This window comes from Dendrobates tinctorius, unplaced genomic scaffold (assembly GCF_039654945.1).
Source record: "Dendrobates tinctorius isolate UK_male_01 unplaced genomic scaffold, ASM3965494v1 ptg000115l, whole genome shotgun sequence".
Classification (NCBI taxonomy): Eukaryota; Metazoa; Chordata; class Amphibia; order Anura; family Dendrobatidae; genus Dendrobates; species Dendrobates tinctorius.
Window position 1 is genome coordinate 7,616,411 of NW_027361783.1, and position 21,255 is coordinate 7,637,665.

At 40.9% G+C, this 21,255-nt stretch overlaps 1 protein-coding gene across 2 annotated transcripts in view; it reads right to left on the minus strand.

Moving 5' to 3' along the window:
* HIVEP1 (HIVEP zinc finger 1) overlaps positions 1 to 21,255 on the minus strand; it is a 271,867-nt gene that overhangs the window by 40,839 nt on the left and 209,773 nt on the right. For both annotated transcript variants that reach the window (XM_073589977.1, XM_073589978.1), the window contains exons 4-6: positions 13,626 to 19,288; positions 11,424 to 11,548; positions 9,451 to 9,626 (exon numbers count right to left, since the gene is read on the minus strand). In XM_073589977.1, coding sequence (XP_073446078.1) covers positions 9,451 to 9,626; positions 11,424 to 11,548; positions 13,626 to 19,288 — 5,964 coding nt within the window. The remainder of the gene's footprint in view (positions 1 to 9,450; positions 9,627 to 11,423; positions 11,549 to 13,625; positions 19,289 to 21,255) is intronic.

The window sequence follows — 21,255 nt, forward strand, 5'->3', positions numbered from 1 at the left end:
AGGTAAGTAACGACCCCCGACCGCTGCTATGTCGCTGGTGAGATCTGCCTGTGTGGCAGCTCACTAGCGACCACTTAGCGATGTACCAGTGATCCTGACCGCGTCATATCGCTGGTCGGGATCGCTGGTGCATCGCTAAGTGTGACAGTACCTTTAGGGTACTTATTTCTCAGTGCCACTTTTTAATGGCGCTGAGAAATCAGTGTATAGAGCCCCCCAGGGTTGGAAAATCTCCGTGAGACCCCGGAGAACATGATTCGTGTCAGTTTTTACCATCCCCAGTCTTGTGATCGCCGTTACTCGTCAAATAACGGCAATTGCAAAAAAATAAAGTTAAAGTCTGATCTTCAATTCGTTTTCTCTCCTTTTTTATGATCTAGCACATCAGAGGAGAGAGAAATGGAGTCCCCCCCCCCTGTACATCCACCATCCCCACACACTACTGCTCCGTCCCCAGCCCTCCTCGTCATCTTCCTGGAAGAAAATTGCAGGCACATGTGAAGTGCACCCGCCAAAATCTGCCATTTAATACCCGGCAACAATAGATTTTTGATCACTGTGATAGACCCTATAACAGTGATCAAAATAAAAAAAAGTTGATCAAGCCCCCACTTCGTCACCGCCTTAGTTAAGTAAAAATAATAAAATAATTTTCTTCCATTCTTTGCAGTTTGGGGCTGGGGTTACAGTTGTGGTGTTGGGGTTAGGGCTGTGGTTAGGGTTGGGATTAGGGATAGGGGTGTGTTGGGGTTGGAGTTAGAATTGGGTGGTTTCCACTGTTTAGGTACATCATTGAGTCTCCAAACGCGACATGGCGCCCGCCATCGATTCCAGCCAATTTTGCATTCAAAAAGTCATATGGCGCTCCCTCCTTTGTGAGCCCTGCCATGCACCCAAATAGTGGCTTTCCCCCATACACAGGGTGTCGGCGTACTCGGGAGAAATTGCAAAACAATTTCTGTGATCCCTTTTCTCCGGATACCATTGTGAAAATAAAGTATGGGTCTAAATCTTTTTGTGAAAAAAGTTCCCATTGATTTAGTTCTCATAGAGCACCTGATAGGTCAATAAACTTCTTGAATGTGGTTTTGCGCACCTTGAGGGGTATAGTTTTTAGAATGGTGTCACTTTTGGGTATTTTCTGTCATATTAACCCCCAAAGTCACTTCAAATGTGATGTGGTCCCAAAAAAAAATGGTTTTGTCAATTTTGTTGGAAAAATGGGAAATCGCTGGACAGCATTTAACCATTATAATGTCATAAAAAAATATATATATATGTTTCCAAAATTGTGCCGATATAAAGTTGACATGTGGCATTATGAACTATTTTGTGTGACATATCTCTCTGGTTTAAGTGCACAAAAATTTGAAAATTGCAAAATGTTCTAAATTTTTGCCAAATTTCCGCTTTTTTTTCATAAATAAACGCAAGTCATATCGAATATATTTTAACACTAACAAAGTACAAGATGTCACGAAAAAAATCTCAGAATCAGTGGAATTCGTTGAAGCGTTCCAGTGGTGTAACCCTCATAAAGTGACAGTGGTCAGATTTGTTAAAATTCAGACTGTGGAAGAGACGGTCAGAGGGAGCGCCAGCTGCACGTTACTAGGTGAGGGGTAGAAGACCAATGCTGCTCCAGCCGGGTGCCTCGGATGAGGAAGGATTAAGGTAGGAAACTGGGTATACCCGGTCCACAGGAGCACAAAGGACAAGGATCTGCTTTAAAAAATCTTTTTGTTTATTGTAATATTATAGTCCACAACACGTTTCGACAAATTAGTCTGTCTTCATCAGATGGAAATAACATATTGCCACCTGATGAAGACAGACTAATCTGTCGAAACGCATTGTGGACTATAATGTTACAATAAATGAAGATTTTTTAAAGCAGATCCCTGCCCTTTGCGCTCCTGTGTACCGAGTATACCCACTTTCCTACCTAGATTTGTAAAAATTGGCCTGGTCATTAAGGGGGCTTGTTATGGTTTACAATCAAGCTCTCAGTTCTAGTGAATAACACAATCTTACAGTATTAAATGTATGAACATTCTGAAGGTCCTTTCCTGTTCTAGAAGGAAATTATTCTTTTGAAAAACCCCAGAATGTTAACATAGAAACTGATATTATACATTTTGTATTCTAATCAGAATAATTTACTGAGAGGTCCTCATTGTCTGACCATTGTTTTCTGGTCTTGTTAAAAGGAACCAGACAGGTTCCCCATGCTCCCAAACCATGAGCAGTTGCATGTTCCCATCTCTATTCCCTGCCCAACAAGCCCTATTTTACGTTTAACACACACAAATCATTTGAAAATGTAACTTATAATGTCAGTTTATCATACGCAAATGAACCCTTTGCCTGTTGATGAGGCCTTTGCTTCTCCAGACTAGTCGTCCCTGTCAGAATGTTGTCAAGCCCCTGTGGGTGCAATAACGCCACCTCTTGTTGATTATCTTATCAGCAGCTCCCTGCTCCTCTCACGCATGCATGCGGCTCTATTAACATCATTGCAACTCTGAAGCCGGGTGTACGCTTCCAGGCTTCAGAGGCACACTGCGCTGACCAGAAGTGCAGAAGACAACAGTTTACTGATTAAATTGTCTTTATTTCTAAACACAATTGTGATCGTTGGTGGAGTGTGGGAATCGTGGTGGGAGAATGGGGCTGTAAAAACAGCTGTGCTGACACACAGCTGATCATCTGTGCTGATCATCTTCCTGAGTCCGGTTATTCTTCGGCTTCTCAGCGTACGTGAGCTGTCTTTTGCATTTCCGGTTAAGCACAGTGTGCCTCTGAAGCTAGGAAGGGTAAAAAGAAAAAGCTATGCATGTTTGGCATTTTAATACTCGTACTGACCTGGAGAATTATATTGCCTAGTCAGTTTTATCGCATGGAGAAGTTAGGTAAATAAAAAACAAACAAAAAAAAACCCCAACAAATTGTGAAATTGAACTTTTTTTTCAATTTCAGCGCACTTGGAATTTTTTTCCCCGCTCTCCAGTGCATTACAAGATAAAATTAATGATGTCATTCAAAAGCACAACTTGTCCCGCAAAAAACAGCTCTCATGCAGCTATACTGATGGAAAAATCTAAAAAGTTATGGCTCTTGGAAGAAAGGGAGGAAAAAAATTAAAACAAAAGAATTGCCATGGAGTGAAGGGGCTTTAACCCCTTCCCGACATGCACCATACATATACTGCTCTGCAGAAGCTGCGTTCCCGCAAACAGCAGTACATGTACGACGTGGCGATCGTGCGGGCCTCACACTGAGCGCCGCGGTGATGGTGTGCAGGTGCTAGCACCGATCGCGGACATTTAACTCCTCTGATGCCTCTGTCAGTAGTGTCAGAGGCATACAGGAGCATCGCGAAGGGAATGAGTTCTCTGCGTGATTCCATCAGGACAACGCGATACCACCACGTAGTCCAGCTGGTCTCCATGGAGACCCCCAGCCCCAAGATGACTGCGGGGTCCTGCCGGGTGCTGCAGGGAAGGTGGCTTGGGAGAGCCTGCTGAGAACATACGCTGACATGCCTCCTTCCCTGCCGGCCAGATCCTGATGTGATACTCTATACTGCAGAGCATCATATCAGCGATTTGACACTAAACTGTGTTCCAAATTATTATGCAAAAAGAGTTTAGGAGTGATAAGGTTAGAATTTTTTTGTTTGTCATTTAAACTCATTGATGGTGATGTGTGTCAGGGCTCTTTATATCACTGAAAGCAATTGCAGATACCTGTGCAAATTAGTTTGGCAGGTGTGTCCAAATAAAGGCAAAACTACTTAAGAAGGCTGTTCCACATTATTAAGCAGCCTACATTTTTTGCCAAAATGGGAAAGAAAAAGGATGTGTCGGATGCTGAGAAGCAACAAATTGTGGAGTATTTAGGTCAAGGCATGACTACAATCAACATTGCCAAGACACTTCATCGTGATCATCGCACAATCAAGAAGTATGTAGCCGATTCCCAGCACACACGTGTGCGGGCTGATAATAAAAAATTGAGGACTCTTTCCAACAAGCAATTGCGTCAGGTTAAAAGAGCTGCTGCAAAAATGCCTTGTCATAGCAGCAGACAAGTTTTTGAAGCTGCTGGTGCCTCCAACAAGATGCAGGGTCCTTCAGAGGTTTGCAGCTGTGCGTAAGCCATCCTGTCGACCACCTCCTTCCACTGCACACAAGCAGAAACGGCTCCAGTGGGCCAAACGATACATGAAGACTGACTTCCAAACTGTTTTGTTCACGGATGAGTGCCGTGCAACGCTCGATGGTCCAGATGGATGGAGTGGAGGATGGCTGGTTGATGGACACCCCATGAAAACATGGCTAAGGCGCCATCAAGGAGGAGGTGGAGTAATGTTTTGGGCTGGAATCATGGGGAGAGAGATTGTCGGCCCCTTTAGGATCCCTGAAGGGGTAAAGATGAGCTCCATAATCTATGTGGAGTTTCTAAAACAGCACTTCCTACCATGGTTCAAGAGGAAGAATCATGCTTTCCGCAGCAAGATCATTTTCATGCATGATAATGCACCGTCTCATGCTGCAAATAACACATCTGCATCTCTGGCTGCTATGGGCATAAAAGAGGACAAACTTATGGTGTGGCCACCATCTTCCCCTGACCTCAACCCCATTGAGAACCTCTGGAGCATCATCAAAAGGAGTGTCTATGATGGCGGGAGGAGTTCACATCTAAGCAACAGCTCTGGGAGGGTTTTCTGTCCACATGCAAAACAATTGAAGCACAAACCATCCAAAAACTGACAAATTCAATGGACGAGAGAGTTCAGAAGCTTCTTTCCAACAAGGGGTCCTATGTGCAAATGTAACATCACCTAGAATAAAGTTTTGACTTGAGAACTGTTTGATTTCATTTTGTAATAAGCTGATAATGCTTATAATTTCACAATTGACCATTTTTTTGTTCAAAATAAAAATAAAAAGGTTGAAACCGCTGCTGTGCATAATAATTTGGAACATGCATTGTGAGTGTTTCTTATTTTTAAAAATATACTTTTTTCATAGGCATTTTGTTCAAAAACATTGCAATTATACTAGAACATTAGATGACTGGAAAATAACAATAACAATTCATATAGGTAATTTAGAGAAAATATGAGGAAATATTCTTTGCATAATAATTTGGAACACAGTGTATACAGTGATGTCCCAGGAAGGAACAATGTAAAAAAGTTTTTAAAAAATTATTAAAAAAAAGTGTAAAAATATTTAAAAAAATCCCTAACTAAAAGAAAAAAAGAAATAACAAAAATACACTTTCTTGGTATCGCCACGTCCGGAACGACCCTCTCTTTAAAACTGACCCACTAGTTAAACCCTCCAGTGAACGACATAAAAAATATATAAAAAAAAAGAGGCACAAAACAAATGCTTTATGATCAAACTGCCGAACAAAGTGCTCTAAAACGCGATCAAAAAGATGGATGTAAATAAACATGGTACCGCTCAAAACGTCATCTTGTCCCCCAAAAACAAGCCATCACACAGCTCCATCAGCAGAAAAATATAGAAGTTATAGCTCTCAGAATAAAGTGATGCAAAAATAATTATTTTTTCTATAAAATAGTTTTTATTGTGTAAAAGCGCCAAAACATAAAAAAAACTATATAAATGAGGTATTGCTGTAATTGTACTGACCCGAAGAATAAAGCTGCCTTACCAATTCTACCACATGTGGAACAGTATAAAAGAAAAACCCCTAAAAACAATTTCTGAATTTCTGGTTTTTGTTCATTCCTGTCTTCCATAAATCAGAATAGAAAGCGATCAAAAAATGCCATGTGCCCGAAAATGGTACCAAGAAAATCATCAGCTCATCCAGCAAAAAACAAGACCTCACATGACTGTCAGCTGAAATATGGAAAAATTATGGTTTTCAAAATATGGTGATGCAAAAACTAGTTTTCGCAATAAAAAGCGTCTAAGGCTAGTTTCACATTTGCGTCTTTGTGCGCAGCGCATTGTGCACAAGTAGAAACGCATGCGTTTGTGTTTATGCGCATGCATTTTCTAGGTGTCACATTTCACAGGAGGAAAATCCTTGAAAAATCCTTGAAAGAGACTCCATCAATGGGACACCAGTGGGCGTGTGTCATGGGAAGGGGGTGGTTTAAACCAGTGTCTGGACATGTTTACTCTTAAAGCGTATGCAAACGCAGGCGTACGCATGTCAATGCGCACGCCTGCGTTCCCACAGACTGTAATGCGTTGTTTTGACGCATTCCGTGTGCAAGCGTACGCTTGCGGTTTTTTTGCCGACTTTGGATGGACCCAAAAATGCAATATGTTGCGTCCAGCGCGTCTAGACGCACACCTGGAAAAAAACTCATGCGCACAAAAACGCAGATCAACGCATGCAAACGCAAGACCATGCATACGCCATGATAAACATAGGTACGCATGACGCATGCACACGATGTGCTGCGCACAAAAACACTAATGTGAAACCAGCCTTCGTGTGTGACAGCAGACAAAAATAAAAACCTGATATACCGTATTTTTCGGATTATAAGACGCATCCCCAAATTTTGAGGAGAAAAATAGGATTAATTTTTAATAAAATGGTGGTGCTTCTTATAATCCAAGGGTCTTATTGCTGACCGGGGGTGGTGGTTGCGGTGAACCAGGGTCGCTGATGGAGGCGGCAGGAGTGGGGTGATGCTGCAGGCCGCAGGGTGGGATGAGGGGTGGTCCGATGTACAGTGCGCCGCTGCGGGTGTCCCCGGCGCAGCTGCCCGAAGTGTCCGCCGCTGCGGGGGCTCTGCTAACATTTTGTGAAAGGCCAGAACCCCCCGCAGTTCCGCGATTTCTTCTTGTGCAGTGGACTCCGGGAAAATGGGGGTGGCGCATGCGTAAATGGAGATCTCGGCATCAGGATTTTGGGAGATGAGATTTCAATGGTCAGAATTGTAAAAATTCGCCTGGTCAGGAAGGTGAAAACAAGTAAAGTGGTTAACCCCTTAGTAACAGAGACAATTTTGACCTTAATGACCAAGCCAAATTTTACAATTCTGACCACTGCCAATTTATGAGGTAATAACTCTGGAACACTTCAACGGATCCTGGTGATTCTGACAATGTTTTTTCTTGACATCTTGTACATCATGAATTTGGCAAAAATTTGGAAAATTTAGCAATTTTCAAACTTTTAATTTTTGTGCCCTTAAATCAGGGTTACGTCACACAAAACAGTTAAATAAAATTTCCCACATGTCTACTCTACATCAGCACAATTTTGGAAACGTTTTTGTTAGGACCTTACAAGAGTTAAAGGTTGACCAGTGATTTCTAATTTTTCCAACAAAATACAGAAAATACCCAAAAGTGATACCACTCTAAAAACTGTACCCCTCAAGTTGTTGAAAACTACATTCAAGAAGTTTATTACCTCTTCAGTTGCCTCACGACAACTGAAGCAACATGGAAGGAAAAAATGAACATTTAACTTTTTGTCACAAAAAATGTTACTTTAGACCCAAATTTCATTTTCACAAGGGTAACAGGACAAAAAATGGACCACAAAATTTGTTGTACAGGTAAACCACTGTTTGGGCGCAAAGCAGGGCTCGGAAGGGAAGGAGCACCATTTGACTTTTTGAATTCAAAATTGGCTGGAATCGACAGCGGATGCCATGCTGCGTTTGGAGAGCCCCTGATGTGCCTAAACAATGAAAACCCCCCATAAGTGACCCCATTTTGTAAACCACATCCCCTCCTCAAGTATTTCAACAAGGGGTATAGTGATTATTTTGAACCCACAGGTACGACACAGAATTGAACTACATTAGGTCGTCATATTGAATATGTAGTCATTAGTGTTGAGTGCAAGTGCTCGCTACTCCAGTTTGCATCGGGCGCTCGGGTATGCATCAAATATCAAGAGTGCTCACGTGACATGCTCTAATCCCTGCCTCACATGTTTTGCGGCTGTTAGACACCCTAAATAAATATGTAGGGATCCGAAATATTCCTTGCATACCTGAGCAGCTGATGCAAACTCAAGTAGCGAGAACTTGCACTAAACACTAGCAGTCATATTTTTTTCTTTCTTTTGAAAAAACTTAATAATAATAATAATAATTTTTATTTTTATAGCGCCTACATATTCCACAGCACTTTACATTTCAGAGGGGATTTGTACAGACAATAGACAATACAGCATAACAATAATCACATACAGTAGATTATAACAAATACCAAGAGGAAAGAGGGCCCTGCTCGCAAGCTTACAATCTATGAGGAAAGAGGTAGACACGAAAGGTGGGTGGTAACAGTTGCCCTGATTGTATGGACCAGCCATAATGTTAAGTGTGTAACAGTACGGACACAGAGGGCTAATGGATGCATAAAGCATGTGGGAACATGATGCGGGGAACCTGGTTATGGTAAAACTTTTGGCTGTGCCACACAGGGATAGATTAGGTTAATGTGTTGAGGCGATAGGCCAGTCTGAATAAATGCGTTTTCAGGGCACACTTAAAATTGTGGGGATTGGGGACTAATCGTATTGACCTGGGAAGTGCATTCCAAAGAATTGGCGCGGCACGTGTAAAGTCTTGGAGACGGGAGTGGGAGGTTCTGACTATTGAGGATGCTAACCTCAGGTCATCAGCAGAACGGGGGGCGCGGGTAGGGTGGTATACTGAAACAAGGGAGGAGATATAAGGTGGTGCTGAGCTATGGAGGGCTTTGTGGGTGAGGGTAATAAGTTTATACTGAATTCTGGAGTGGATGGGTAGCCAGTGTAATGACTGGCACAAGGTAGAGGCATCAGTGTAACGATTGGTGAGGAATATGATCCATAATTCCAACCCTAACACAACTAACCCCAACCCTAAATGCAAAGAATGGAAAAAAATACATTTTTTTCTTATTTTTTACTTTTTACTTTTATCTAACTAAGGAGGTAACACAGAGGTAGCGGATTTACTATTTTTTTTTTATTTTGATCACTGCAATATTGTCTATAACAGTGATCAAAAGGAACAAATAGGAAAAATCAGATCTCAGGACCAGGGGATGGCGGAGGTATCTGGGGGACACCATTTCTCTCTTCTCTATTATGTAGGATCATATTAGGAGGAGAGAGAAATTAATTTCATACCGGACTTTTTTGTGATCGCCATTATTTGATGAATAACGGCGGTCACGTGACAGCGGGCATAAAAGCAGGTCCTGATCATGTTCTCCAGAGTCTCAGCTAACCAGGGTAGCTGAGATCCTGGAGATTTTCCGATGCCAGGGTGGGGGACTAAATCCTTATTTCTCAGCGCCATTAAAAAGCAGCGCTGAGGAATAAGTACTATTTACTGCTGCCGTTAAAAGGCGTATCGGCGGTTGTTAAAGGGTTAAATATATACAGGGGAAAAAAGTCTCACTGGAAAGTGTGACTTAACTAGTGTATCAATTAGAATACCTTTAGTCTTGAAGGAAAAGTTACAGTAGTTGCAATGGTATGGCCGGACATCTGTGTGTGTACGAATATGCTTCTTCAACATGCTAGGCTTTTTGCATCTTATCCCACACTCTTCACAAATATACTTTCCTCTTCCTCTGCCACGTACGTAAACATATTCTTCATTTGACTTAAACCTAGTAAAAAAATAAATAATCCTATTAACATGCTAAACAAAGATGAAAAGAAAGTCTAGCATAATTCACTTACAAAAACTTGCTGGAATGGCGCTTTAGTTTAGTTTCCTGCCCCTGGTAATAAACATACCAGCCACTCTCTTTTGCTCTTCCCTGCACTGCTTCAACCTCACCATCTTGTGACCAGGGCTGTGGAGTCGGTAAGCCAAACCTGCGACTCCGACTCCTCAATTTCCCTTACACCAACTCCGACTCCAACTCCGACTCCGACTCCACGACTCCGACTCCCACACATATTGCTTATATTTAAGTGAAAAATTTATTGTAGTACAATGTGAACCTCAGACATTTAATCATTTTTATGATCCAATAATCAAGATATTTATATAGAACAGAATATATATTGGTGTACTACCCGGTTTTCATTCTTTTTGGTACAGATACGATATGGATAGACAGATATGGATAAATGGATAGATAGCAAAAGCAGATTAGAAATCTGCTCTATTGAAAACATTATCTATGAGCTCAAAAACCTTTCAGGTGATGCAGTTTTTTAAAAAGATGATCAGCTTTTGCAGCTGAAAAACGTATCCTCAAAAAACACAGGAAAAACGCTGTGTGTGAATGTAGCCTTAGATCAGGAATATAACAGCCATTTATAGGACATTTCATAACTTTCCCAAACTCCTATGAAAAAATATTCAGCACATCCTGCATTGAATTACTGTACCCAATTTATTATATATTTTAGGAGTCGGAGTCGGTCCATTTTATACCAACTCCAACTCCACCAAAATGAGCACCGACTCCGACTCCACAACTCCGACTCCACAGCCCTGCTTGTGACTGACCGGAATTCTTAGGTAACGGTCACAAGCTCTCAATATAAGTCTATGAGGGCCTCATTCTGGCTTTCAGACTTACATTGAGTAGTGAGTGAACTCTGGCTCGTCCAGGAAGCACTGGAGCGATCCAACAGGTCACAACCTGCAGAAGACCAACCGAAGCGGTGCCAATAATACATGAACACGGTGGCGTGTGATTATAATACTAGGGGCAGGGAACAGACTAGTGACATCACTCCAGCATATATAACAAAAATGCTGGAATGGTGCTTTAAAAGAGAACCTGTCACATACAGCCTGAGCTGTGGACAGCATGGTATATATTTGTTAGAAAAGATTCAGTATAACTTGTATTTTAGTCAATGAAATATCTGGGGTCTGTAGGAATGCTAGTCCGGTGGGAGGTCCTACTTATGACTTACAGCTATTCCTGCATGCCCAGTCACACAGGGAAGACTGTCAATCAATTAGTAGGACCGCCCACTACACTCGTTTGCAAACACCAGGTATTTCAATATAAAATGCAATAATAAATAGATAACAAAATGAAAGTTGTACTGAAACTTTTCCCATAAAAATGTATATCAATCTGATTGGCTCCTTCTGTTCTATAACGTCCTGCAAATGAGATAAAGTTTTCAAAACGACAGGTTCACTTTAAAAAGTATTCCAGCCACACACAGTTATCCCCCAGGTTTTCCATCTCTCCAGCTGCATCAAAGCAGCAATGAAGAGTTTAAATGATGTAGTGGTTGTGCATACTTGTTGCCACTGCACTCAAACAGTATGGGAGTGAGGAAATCAGAGGAAATGTTTACAATTGCATTTGAATTTATGAATTTATTTTTTTAACATCTCTGTCCTTAACAGAAACCTATAAATTTATTCCCAGACATTAGGATCTGAGGCAATGTTCAATGATATATATTCAATAAAAATAATGACTTACCCTCCATCAAAAATCTTCACTCTTCGTGGCTCATTTCGATTTTGGAAAGGTTCCTTATCTTGATCACTACTTGCATCAATACTTTTTGATTCATCCATTGGATTACAAGCCTTGTGGTGAGAGGACTAACATCCAGGAAAGAAAAGAAAAAACAATGCTCTAGTGGAAACACATCATTTCAAAATAAAAAAATAGTTAATCATGGAAGAAAATAGAAAAATGCCCCTATTTCTAAAAGTAAAACATCGTTTTTACTGCTCTAACTTCTGCTTTATTGATATATTACGTATAGGGAACATTGGCAATATAATCTACAGAATATAGTCAGGCATAAAGGGCAACAGGAAAAAAAAAGAAAAACTTTCAAAAACTATAATTAGGGGTTTTTCTTATTTGTAGCCAAAATAATTATGGTTTTTGGCTTTTACAACCATGATAGTATAATTGAAAAAAATTCAATCTAAAATAAAGGGAATCAGTCGGCAGGTTTTTGCTATGTAATCTGAAAACAGCATGATGTTTTAAACACAGATTTCAGTGATGCCTCTCTTATCAAGCTCCGTCCTGTTTACTTGCATTGATTGTTTTAGCACCAGTAGCTCATCATTGTTCGGATACAGCAGCAAAAGAGCCCAAGTTCGACTCTGCCTCCTTGTGTGATAAGCAGCTCACTGTCTATAGAAATTATATAGATAGAGCCTGGTGTGGGTAGGGGTAGCTTTCTCAGCTCAGTTTTTAAATTTAGCAATGCAACAATGTGTCAGAACGGCTGCACCCAGTAATCTAAGTGATATATTGTTGGCTTCAGGGTCTCTCTGCCTATAATACGCTGTTCTCTGATGAGGTTGCAAAAACTTGCTGACAGATTCCTTTTAAAGAGTAGCATGAGGTAGGGGAAGAAACCTGGATTACACCAATGTATCACTTATTGAGCTGCTTGCTGCAATGTTAATGAAATCAGTTTTATTAGCAGGAGATTATTACTAGAGGACTAGATGTCTTCTGTTATTCAATGCTAGTGCCCAGTATAACCCTGCCCCTACCACATATTAGCAGCTTTATGATAATTTACAGTGTACACAAAAAGCTGCCAAATAATGGTTTGGGGACGGGTTAAACAGCTCAGCATTCAAAGGACTGCTTGATGATTTGCAGACGAAAAACAGTGATTGTATCAAAACAACAGGATGCAGACTAGTAGAAGTGATACATTGCTGGAATCAAGATCTCGGTCTGTAACTCATACTGCTCTCAGATTACCGTATTTTTCGCTTTGTAAGAAGCACTTTTATTCCCCCAAATTTGGGGGGAAAATAGGGGTGCGTCTTACAATGCAAACATACGTTTTTTGGGCTGCCGCTGCGGGTGTCCGTTACTTGCCGCCACCGCGCTGGGTCCTCCGGGTGCTGCCGCCGCCGCGCTGGGTCCCTCAGGTGCTGCTGCTGCTGCCGCCGCGCTGTGTCCCCCCGGTGCCTGCCGCCGCCACCGGGCTCTGTCCCATGCTGCGTGGGGGGCTCTGCCGTTCCATCCATGCCTGCACGGTGGCTTGCTTCCTGAAAATGGCCGACGTACAAGCGCAGATGGAGATCTCTGCACAGAAATCTCGGGAGATGAGATTTCAGCATTGAAATCTCATCTCCCGAGATTTCAGTACCATCGCGCAGGCATGGATAGAACGGCAGAGCCCCCCACGCAGCACAGGACTGAGCCCGGTGGCGGCGGCAGGCACCGGGGGACACAGCGCGGCGGCGGCAGCAGCACCCGAGGGACCCAGCGCGGCTGCGGCAGCACCCGGAGAACCCAGCGCGGTGGCGGCAGCACAAGGTACAGAGTGGGCGACAGCACCCAGGGGACAGAGTGGGCGACAGCACCCAGGGGACAGAGTGGGCGACAGCACCCAGGGGACAGAGTGGGCGACAGCAACCCGGGGACAGAGCGGTAAGCAATAAGACGCCTGGATTATAAGAAGCACCACCATTTTATTAAAAAACGTTTTTTCCTATTTTTCTCCTCAAAATTTGGGGTGCGTCTTATAATCCGGAGCGTCTTATAAAGCAAAAAATACGTACATAGCAAGAAAAAAAAAATCTGTTAACAGATTCCCCTTCAAATAAACACAAAGGTAACAGTGAAAGAATCTATACAAACAATCCTGGAAATCTTTTCTTGTATACACTCTTACTAGAGGGAGTGGAGTATTACCTTTTTTGAATTGCTTTTCCATTTGCTTGAATATACCAGGATGTCATGTTTTTGATGCGAATTCTTAACTAAAGTAAAGATGAACTTCTCACCCTTTTGTTTTGAATTCAGCAAAGAAAGTGCAGCTTTTGTGGGTAAGTTAAGTGGATTGGGGTTATTAGAACTAATAATCCAGGAAGCATAAGCAGAAGTCTTTTGGTCATTCTGAGGAAAGGCTATTGGCTTTCGCTTCAAAAGGTAACACCAAGTGAAACTTGTTGACGTCTTGAGACTTGGAAAGGACAGACGGTGCATATCGCCAGCATTAACAGAGATTGCTGAAGAGAGCTTTACTTGGCCTTGAATATGGAGAGTTTTAGAAGTAACAGGCGATCTCCTCTCTTGACTACTATATGTTGGCTTTAAAGAACTTGCCTGTGTGTTCAAAGGAGATGGCTCTGGTGACATTCGGACAGTTGGACACGCTTCTAAAGATTGATTTTTCTCATGGTCTTCTATCCCTTTCCCATCAGAGACAGAATTTGTTGATGACTGGAATTTGGTTAGGCGTGCTCCAGGAGAATTATTCTCAGGAATATATGTCGTTGGAGAAATATCATGATCTAAGCTTTCACCTGGGTCTGTAGTGCAAAACTGTCTAACTAGCATTGGCTTTTTTTGCTTTACAGGTTCAGCAGCCTTCATACTCAACAAATGCACATTTTGGTTATTCGTGCATGCAGCCCCACTTTCATCTTTGACACGCTTTTGTTGTTTTTCCATTGCAATGTCCAGACTGTTTGCAGGAGAGAGCATACGCTTACTTGAAGCTGAGGTCTCTGGCTGAGGAACAAGACCAGCTGCTGGCACTTTCTGTGGCACGGACCGTGGAAGACAATTTTCAAAACTTTTTACAGAACGCATCAAAGATCTGCTGTGCTCATCTTGAGATTTTGGCATAAACAATGAGTCTATAGCTTCTGATACCGGGGTTGAATTCGCTTTGCAAACAATGGAATTTCCTTTATCTTGAGTCACTAAAATCTCAGGAAGAGATGTAATTGCAGAAAACCCATAATATAAAGAACTACTATAGTTATGGACTGGCACAAATACTGACTGACTAGACTGATCATTATAATACACCTGGTTTTGTTTTTGAACAGTTTGACTAACATTGGACAAACCATCTGGAACATCAGTCTGTAAATTTTGCGAAGTAATGCTAGAGTCTCCAGAAGGGCTATTTGGCAAAATTATTTTAACAGGTTTGATAGAATAGGATTGGTTCTCCTGAGCTTTCAAACATTCCAACTGATATTTTGGGGCAAAATTTAGCTTACATTCGTATTTTTTATGGGGCAACATAAGCTTTTCTTTATGGTCTCCATTTGTTTTATTTTGCATACCATTAGGAAAATCCGTTTTAAACAAGGTAGTTTTAGAAGTGTTCACAGAGCCTCTGTCAGAAACATTTGTGAGCTTTGACTTTTCAACTAATTGCTGGTCAGTTACATGTGTATGCCTACTGTTCTCTTTAGAGCACACATTTACTTCTGTTAGAGTTTGGTTTATATTAGGCATATTTTGGTGAGTTAATGCAGGATTTTCTAAAATTTTTGATTTACCTGGAGAAATACTTGTTTCTGAGATACTTAGAGATATTTGTTTTGCAAGTGGTCCCCTTCTCCTTTCCAACAAAGGCACATGCCCACTACTTGTGCTACATACAAGAGAGGATCTTGAAGTCATAATGTTTATTGGAGACATAGATCTTGATCGAGACATGCTTCCACAATCAAACGATTTACTTCTGTAGTCTGTGACCTCCATGGAGGATTGTGTACAGCTTATTTGCTCAGAGGCAGCTCTTCTCATTTCCCTAGGAACACCAAATACATTTAAACCCAAAGGAATTGTTAGAAATTCAGATGATTTATTTATGCTGTCTGTTTTTGAAACATTTTCAGATTTGGAAAACTCTTCTTTTTCAAACGAAGCGGAAAAACTTGATGTACGAGATAAGCTGCTATCACGACTTAAACTTCTTGAAATAGTGGATTCAAAACTTGATTCAGCAGATGAATTATCAAGATCAGCAAGACGAATACGCTTCTTTTTTGGAGGGAGCTTTTCTGTTGGCAAACTGGAAAGACTCCCACTCCGCTGTGGCCAAGTAAATTTTTCTTGAATTTCTGGATCAAGTGTTTGATTTTCTGGATCTTTATCTGGTTCTTCTGTAACCAAAATCTCTGGAACCTGAATGTTATGCTGGCGTACAAGACGCGATTGAGAAGCAGCAGTTCTTTCTCCAAGTACAGCCTGATGACTTCCATTGGTATCATGTTTAGTTACTTCATGTGATCCATTAGGTGTGATCTGAGAAGAAACAATAGTCCTATCTTCTTGAATGACACCTACTGCATTTAAGGAACTTTTAGCATTCTTTTTTTGAATTTCACACAATCGCACAGAAGAAACGAGCTCGACAGACTCTGATTTGTCAAAGGAGCTTGGCCTGCTCAATGAATTTGTGTGTTGAATTACAGAAATCCCAGATCCTTGACATTTAAGGTCAACATTTTCCTTTAGAGCAAAACTTGTCTTTGTATCCATGGCAGATGTCTTATCAGTACTGGGCTCTGGGCTCTGTGATATTAACTGTATTTGTTGATTTAGCATTGAAACAGTACAGGACTGTGAGCCAGATATGGTAATTGTGGATGAGGCTTTGACACTAGCTGGGGCTTCCATGTTTTCAGGGACCGATCGACATTCACTTTGCTGGGGTTCATCATCATCCCCAACACTTTTCATTTTTCTCCGTTTCCGGATAAGGAGTGGCTGCTCCAGAGTTCCAGTCGTACTAGCAACTCTATAATGAAATATTTGAGGTTGGGCATTAACTGCTGTACCATGATCAGTTTCTCGGGCAGCTGTTTTGCTCTTTGGTCCATGTAATTCAGAACAGTAAAACTTCTTATGATTTTCAAAGTTTTCTAACTTTCTATATCTGTTTCTGCATGTCTCACATTCAAACATCGTACCCCGACCCTGATGTGATTTTTTAATTTTGTCTAAACTGGTGCCCTGCACAAATGATTTGCTTCTAGGCAGCAAAGCATCCTGTATAGCTTTACTTCCAGGATAACTTTCATCAACAGACCGGGCAGGTCCCAAGCCACAGTGTTCAGTGGTTGAGTCTTCAACAGCCGCCTGTCTAACGAGTGTACGAGGATGGACTGTATGTTGAGGTGTAGATGGTCCTGAAACAAACACATCATCACAAAGAGAACCTATTTTGTCATCAAATGACTGACTACCTCTCAGAGGATGAGAGGCTGGAATTACTGGTGGAATGGCTGAATACCCAGTTGTGGGCATTGAATTGCTTCTTGTTATTGGCAAACAGTCAATAGAAGGATATTGTGATGGAACCGAAAGGAAAAAAACTTGCTTTGACTTTTCAGTTGGCGTGAATGGGGACTTTGGTATATCTGAACTCGAGCTAGTGCGCCTTCCTGAAGGTTTCAGATCAAACTGGAAGGAATCTTTAAAGATATAAGACTTTGGTGAATCTATGCTGCCTCTTCTGGATAATGATGTTCGCCTTGGCTTTACACTGTCTAATTGTTTGTCATCAACTACAGCTTCGTTGTCTGATATTAACTTTGAAATACGCTCTTCAAGAGTTTTTGTTCCCAATGGTGGTCTCATTATTCCTGAAGGTACAGGTGGCTTCTCCATACTTGGCTGCACCAATACTGCTCCTGTGACATTAGTAAGTGCCAAGGAACTTATATTTTTGGAAAAGTCTCTCTCAGATGAGGGCAAAAATTTTATGAAAGGGGATGGTGAGGTCATTGCTTCGCCTGCACTATCTGACCGGGAAAAATAACCAGAGTCAGTGCTTCCCAAACTTCTAGGGCTCAAAAGACATTTGCTCTGTTGCTCTTGAGAACAATCTGTGGCTTGCTGCCTCTGCAGCTGTGCATGAGAATTTATGTTAGTTGGCTGTTTACTTTCGGCTTGAATTAGTTCACACATTTTATGAGATGATTGCTCTACTTCACTTAATGAGCACATTCGCAAAACATTTGGAGTTTTATTTTGTATTTTTAGTTCTGGCATTTGTGCTATAAACTGTTCAGAAGTAGATTCTAAAACTTTAGGACTGTCAGCTCTTAATGGAGAGATACTAACTGGATAAACAACAACTTTTGGCAATTCTGCTGGTTTTACATCAATCGATTTCTCTTGCAAAGCATTGTCTTGAACCATTGCTACAGGGCTGTTTGAGGAAGACCATTCTTTCTGTCTATTGGTGTCAGATTCAGATGACATTTTTATACTTTCCGGGAACTCATCTTGCCTCTCTTCTGAAGTATACTCTTCATCACTTTCTCCACTTTCTTCTACATCTGAACTAATAAAAAGTGCTTTTTCAGAATCTTGTGAAAGGAGCATGCCTCCAGTTTCTGTATTCCCACCTAGTCCAAGCTTAATAGCATGAGCATGAGACTTTTTGTGCTTGTACAGATTGCTTTTTGTCTTGAATGAAAATCCACATGTCACACAAGGGTATGGACGTTCCCCAGTATGTGAACGAATGTGTTTAAGGAGGACACTGGGTTTTGCACAAGCCCTGTTACAATATTCACATACATATTTACCTTGTTTTTTAGGTTTTTGATCCTTCAAAACAATATTGCACATTTGCTCCCCTGTGATAAGTGAAGCAACTTGAGTTACACTATATGTATTACTTAGAGAACAATTTGAAGGACTAGCTAGAGAAGAACTTCCTGGCAATGAAATAACCTGAGTTACTGCAGAAGGAGAATTTACTATTGAAGAAGTTACAGCTACATGGTAAACCTGTTGATTAGAAACATCTAGAACACTAGAGTAATTGTGAGCGGTTGGAGGTTGCAGCTTTTGAAATTGTTCTTCCTCACAACCTGAATAAACCTGGGTGTGCAGGGATTCCTTGGCCGATGTACCAGGTTGACCACACTGAGCAGTTAGATGATGATGGAAATACCTAGCACTTATTTCCCTTTCAGAAGATGATGCTGGACTTAAAGATGAATATGATACGGAACGTGCTTCACTCTTATGTCCCAGTTTTTCAGTTTGTGTACCACAAGGAGCCCGAGACTGATTCAACGTGTTGAGTTCTGGCTCCATAGCCTTTAATAAGACATCAAAAGCAGAATTTGCACACAAGTACTGCTTGTTAATATTCTCACAGTCAGTATTTGCACTTTTCATACTGACTTGTATTGAACTAGAAGTAGAGCTTTCTTTTAACAAAGTCATTTTGCTACCAAAGTTGTAGCTTTCACTTCTTCCGTTACATAAATCTGGCGCAACACAGAGTTTTCTAGCCTGCATTGAAATGCCAGACTTTGCAGGCTGATCATTGAGCCCAGCACTTGTCCCTTTGCCCTCCTTGCTGTTTTGTTTATGGGTAATGCGTTCCTTTTCTTTTGATTGAATAGACTCTAATGGATTAGTGCTTTGTGATGTGCAGACTTCTATATCATGACCCTGTTTCTCCTTAGAAATATTCCTTAGTGGAGACTTCGGTATTTTCTTCAAATGATTTTCTGTGACAATTTTTTTCCTCTTGACACCTTTAACAGTATCAACGCAACTTTGGGAACCAATAGCAACTATATCTGCAATATGAAAAAATATATATATATTAGATGTCGTCAGCAATAGTTATTCAGTCTTAGAAGTAAGAGAGTGAACATTCATCATTTCCTTAATAGGACAATGCCAATAGACTATTTGAGATTTACGGTACTAATTACCCTTCATAGTGAGGTTTCAGCACATGTACATGTGGTCAAAATTGTTGGTACCCCTTGTTTAATGATAGATTCAAGTTATTTTTGTGACCATTGTGGATTTTTCTAACAAAAGCAATAATAAATCAAATATCAAATATAATCAAATATTATTTAGAAATTTAAGCTCAATGGGACTGTAGACAACCTCCCTGGACGTGGCCGCAGGAGGAAAATTGATGACAAATCAAAGAGACGGATAATACGAATGGTAACAAAAGAGCCCAGACAAACTTCTAAACAGATTAAAGGTGAACTTCAAGCTCAAGCTCAAGGAACATCAGTGTCAGATCGCACCATATGAGCCAACGTGGACTTCATGGGAGACGACCAAGGAGGACAGCATTGTTCATAAAAAAGCCAGAATGGAATTTGCCAAACTACATGTTGAGAAGCCACAAGGCTTCTGGGAGAATGTTCTATGTACAGATGAGACAAAAATGGAACTTTTTGGCAAGGCATATCAGCTCTATGTTCACAGATGGAAAAATGAAGCATATCAAGAAAAGAACACTGTCCTTACTATGAAACATGGAGGAGGCTCTGCTATGTTCTGGGGCTGCTTTGCTGCCTCTGGCACAGGGTGTCTAGAATCTGTGCAGGGTACAATGAAATCTCAAGACTATCAAGGGATTCTAGAGGGAAATGTGCTGCCTAGTGTCAGAAAGCTTGGTCTCAGTCGCAGGTCATACGTCTTGCAAAAGGATAGTGACCCAAAACACACAGCTAAAAACACCCAAGAATGGCAAAGAGAAAAACACTGGACTATTCTGAAATGGCTTTCTATGAGGCCTGACCTAAATCCTATTGAGCATCTTTGGAAAGAGCTGAAACATGCCATCTGGAAAAGGAAACCTTCAAACACGAGACAACTGGTTTGCTCTTGAGGAGTGGGCCAAAATACCTGTCGAGAGGTGCAGAAGTCTCATTGACAGTTACAGGAATTGTTTGATTGCAGTTATTGCCTCAAAAGGTTGTGCAACAAAATATTAAGTTAAGGGTATCATCATTTCTGTCCAGGCCTATTATTTCATGAGATTTATTTTTTTTAAATCTGTGGAAGCATGATTAGAAAGCAATGTCTGACTTTCATTTGTTCATTTTCATAGATTTTTTTGGGTTTTTCTGTTATGAAATGAGGGGTACCAACAATTTTGACCACTTGTGAATACCGTAAATTAAGTCAAACCATTTCGAAACTTCCTAAAAGCACCACAAATACTGCAGTTTATATTAAAAAAGAAACTTAAAAAAAAAAAAAAAAAAAAAAAAGATTTAACAGGAATGTTTATTATTATGCAAAGATAAAGTGAGCTAGCTCTGTCACTTTCTGCTCTCTTTTAGATGTAATACAAATATTGATCTTTTCACTCATTTTAGAATGTGATATATATGCCCTATGATATTATTGGTTGGTGACATAATTGAGCATTTATTTTGAATAGTACATGAGCTGTCAAAATTTATATACCTGAATGAGGGAGATGGGGGGCACAGAGCTTGATTTTATTAATACATTTATTTTTCATCATTAAATTCCACTATCTCGACATACCCCTGCACTTTTTATTTTTTGTTCTGCAGGTGGGGCGGCAGCCTAGGAGTTCTTTGATTGTAACCGTGTATATTCACTACAAAGTTGTGCCAGATTATGAAGCAGTTCTTCAGTTTCTGTTGCTTTTCAGTAAAGTGTCTCTTTCTCATCCGGAACTGATCATTTACATCTGATTCGCTGGTAAAATCTGTCTTCAATGAAGAACTTAACTTGCTAAGGTAGGAGAGGACAGTTTCTA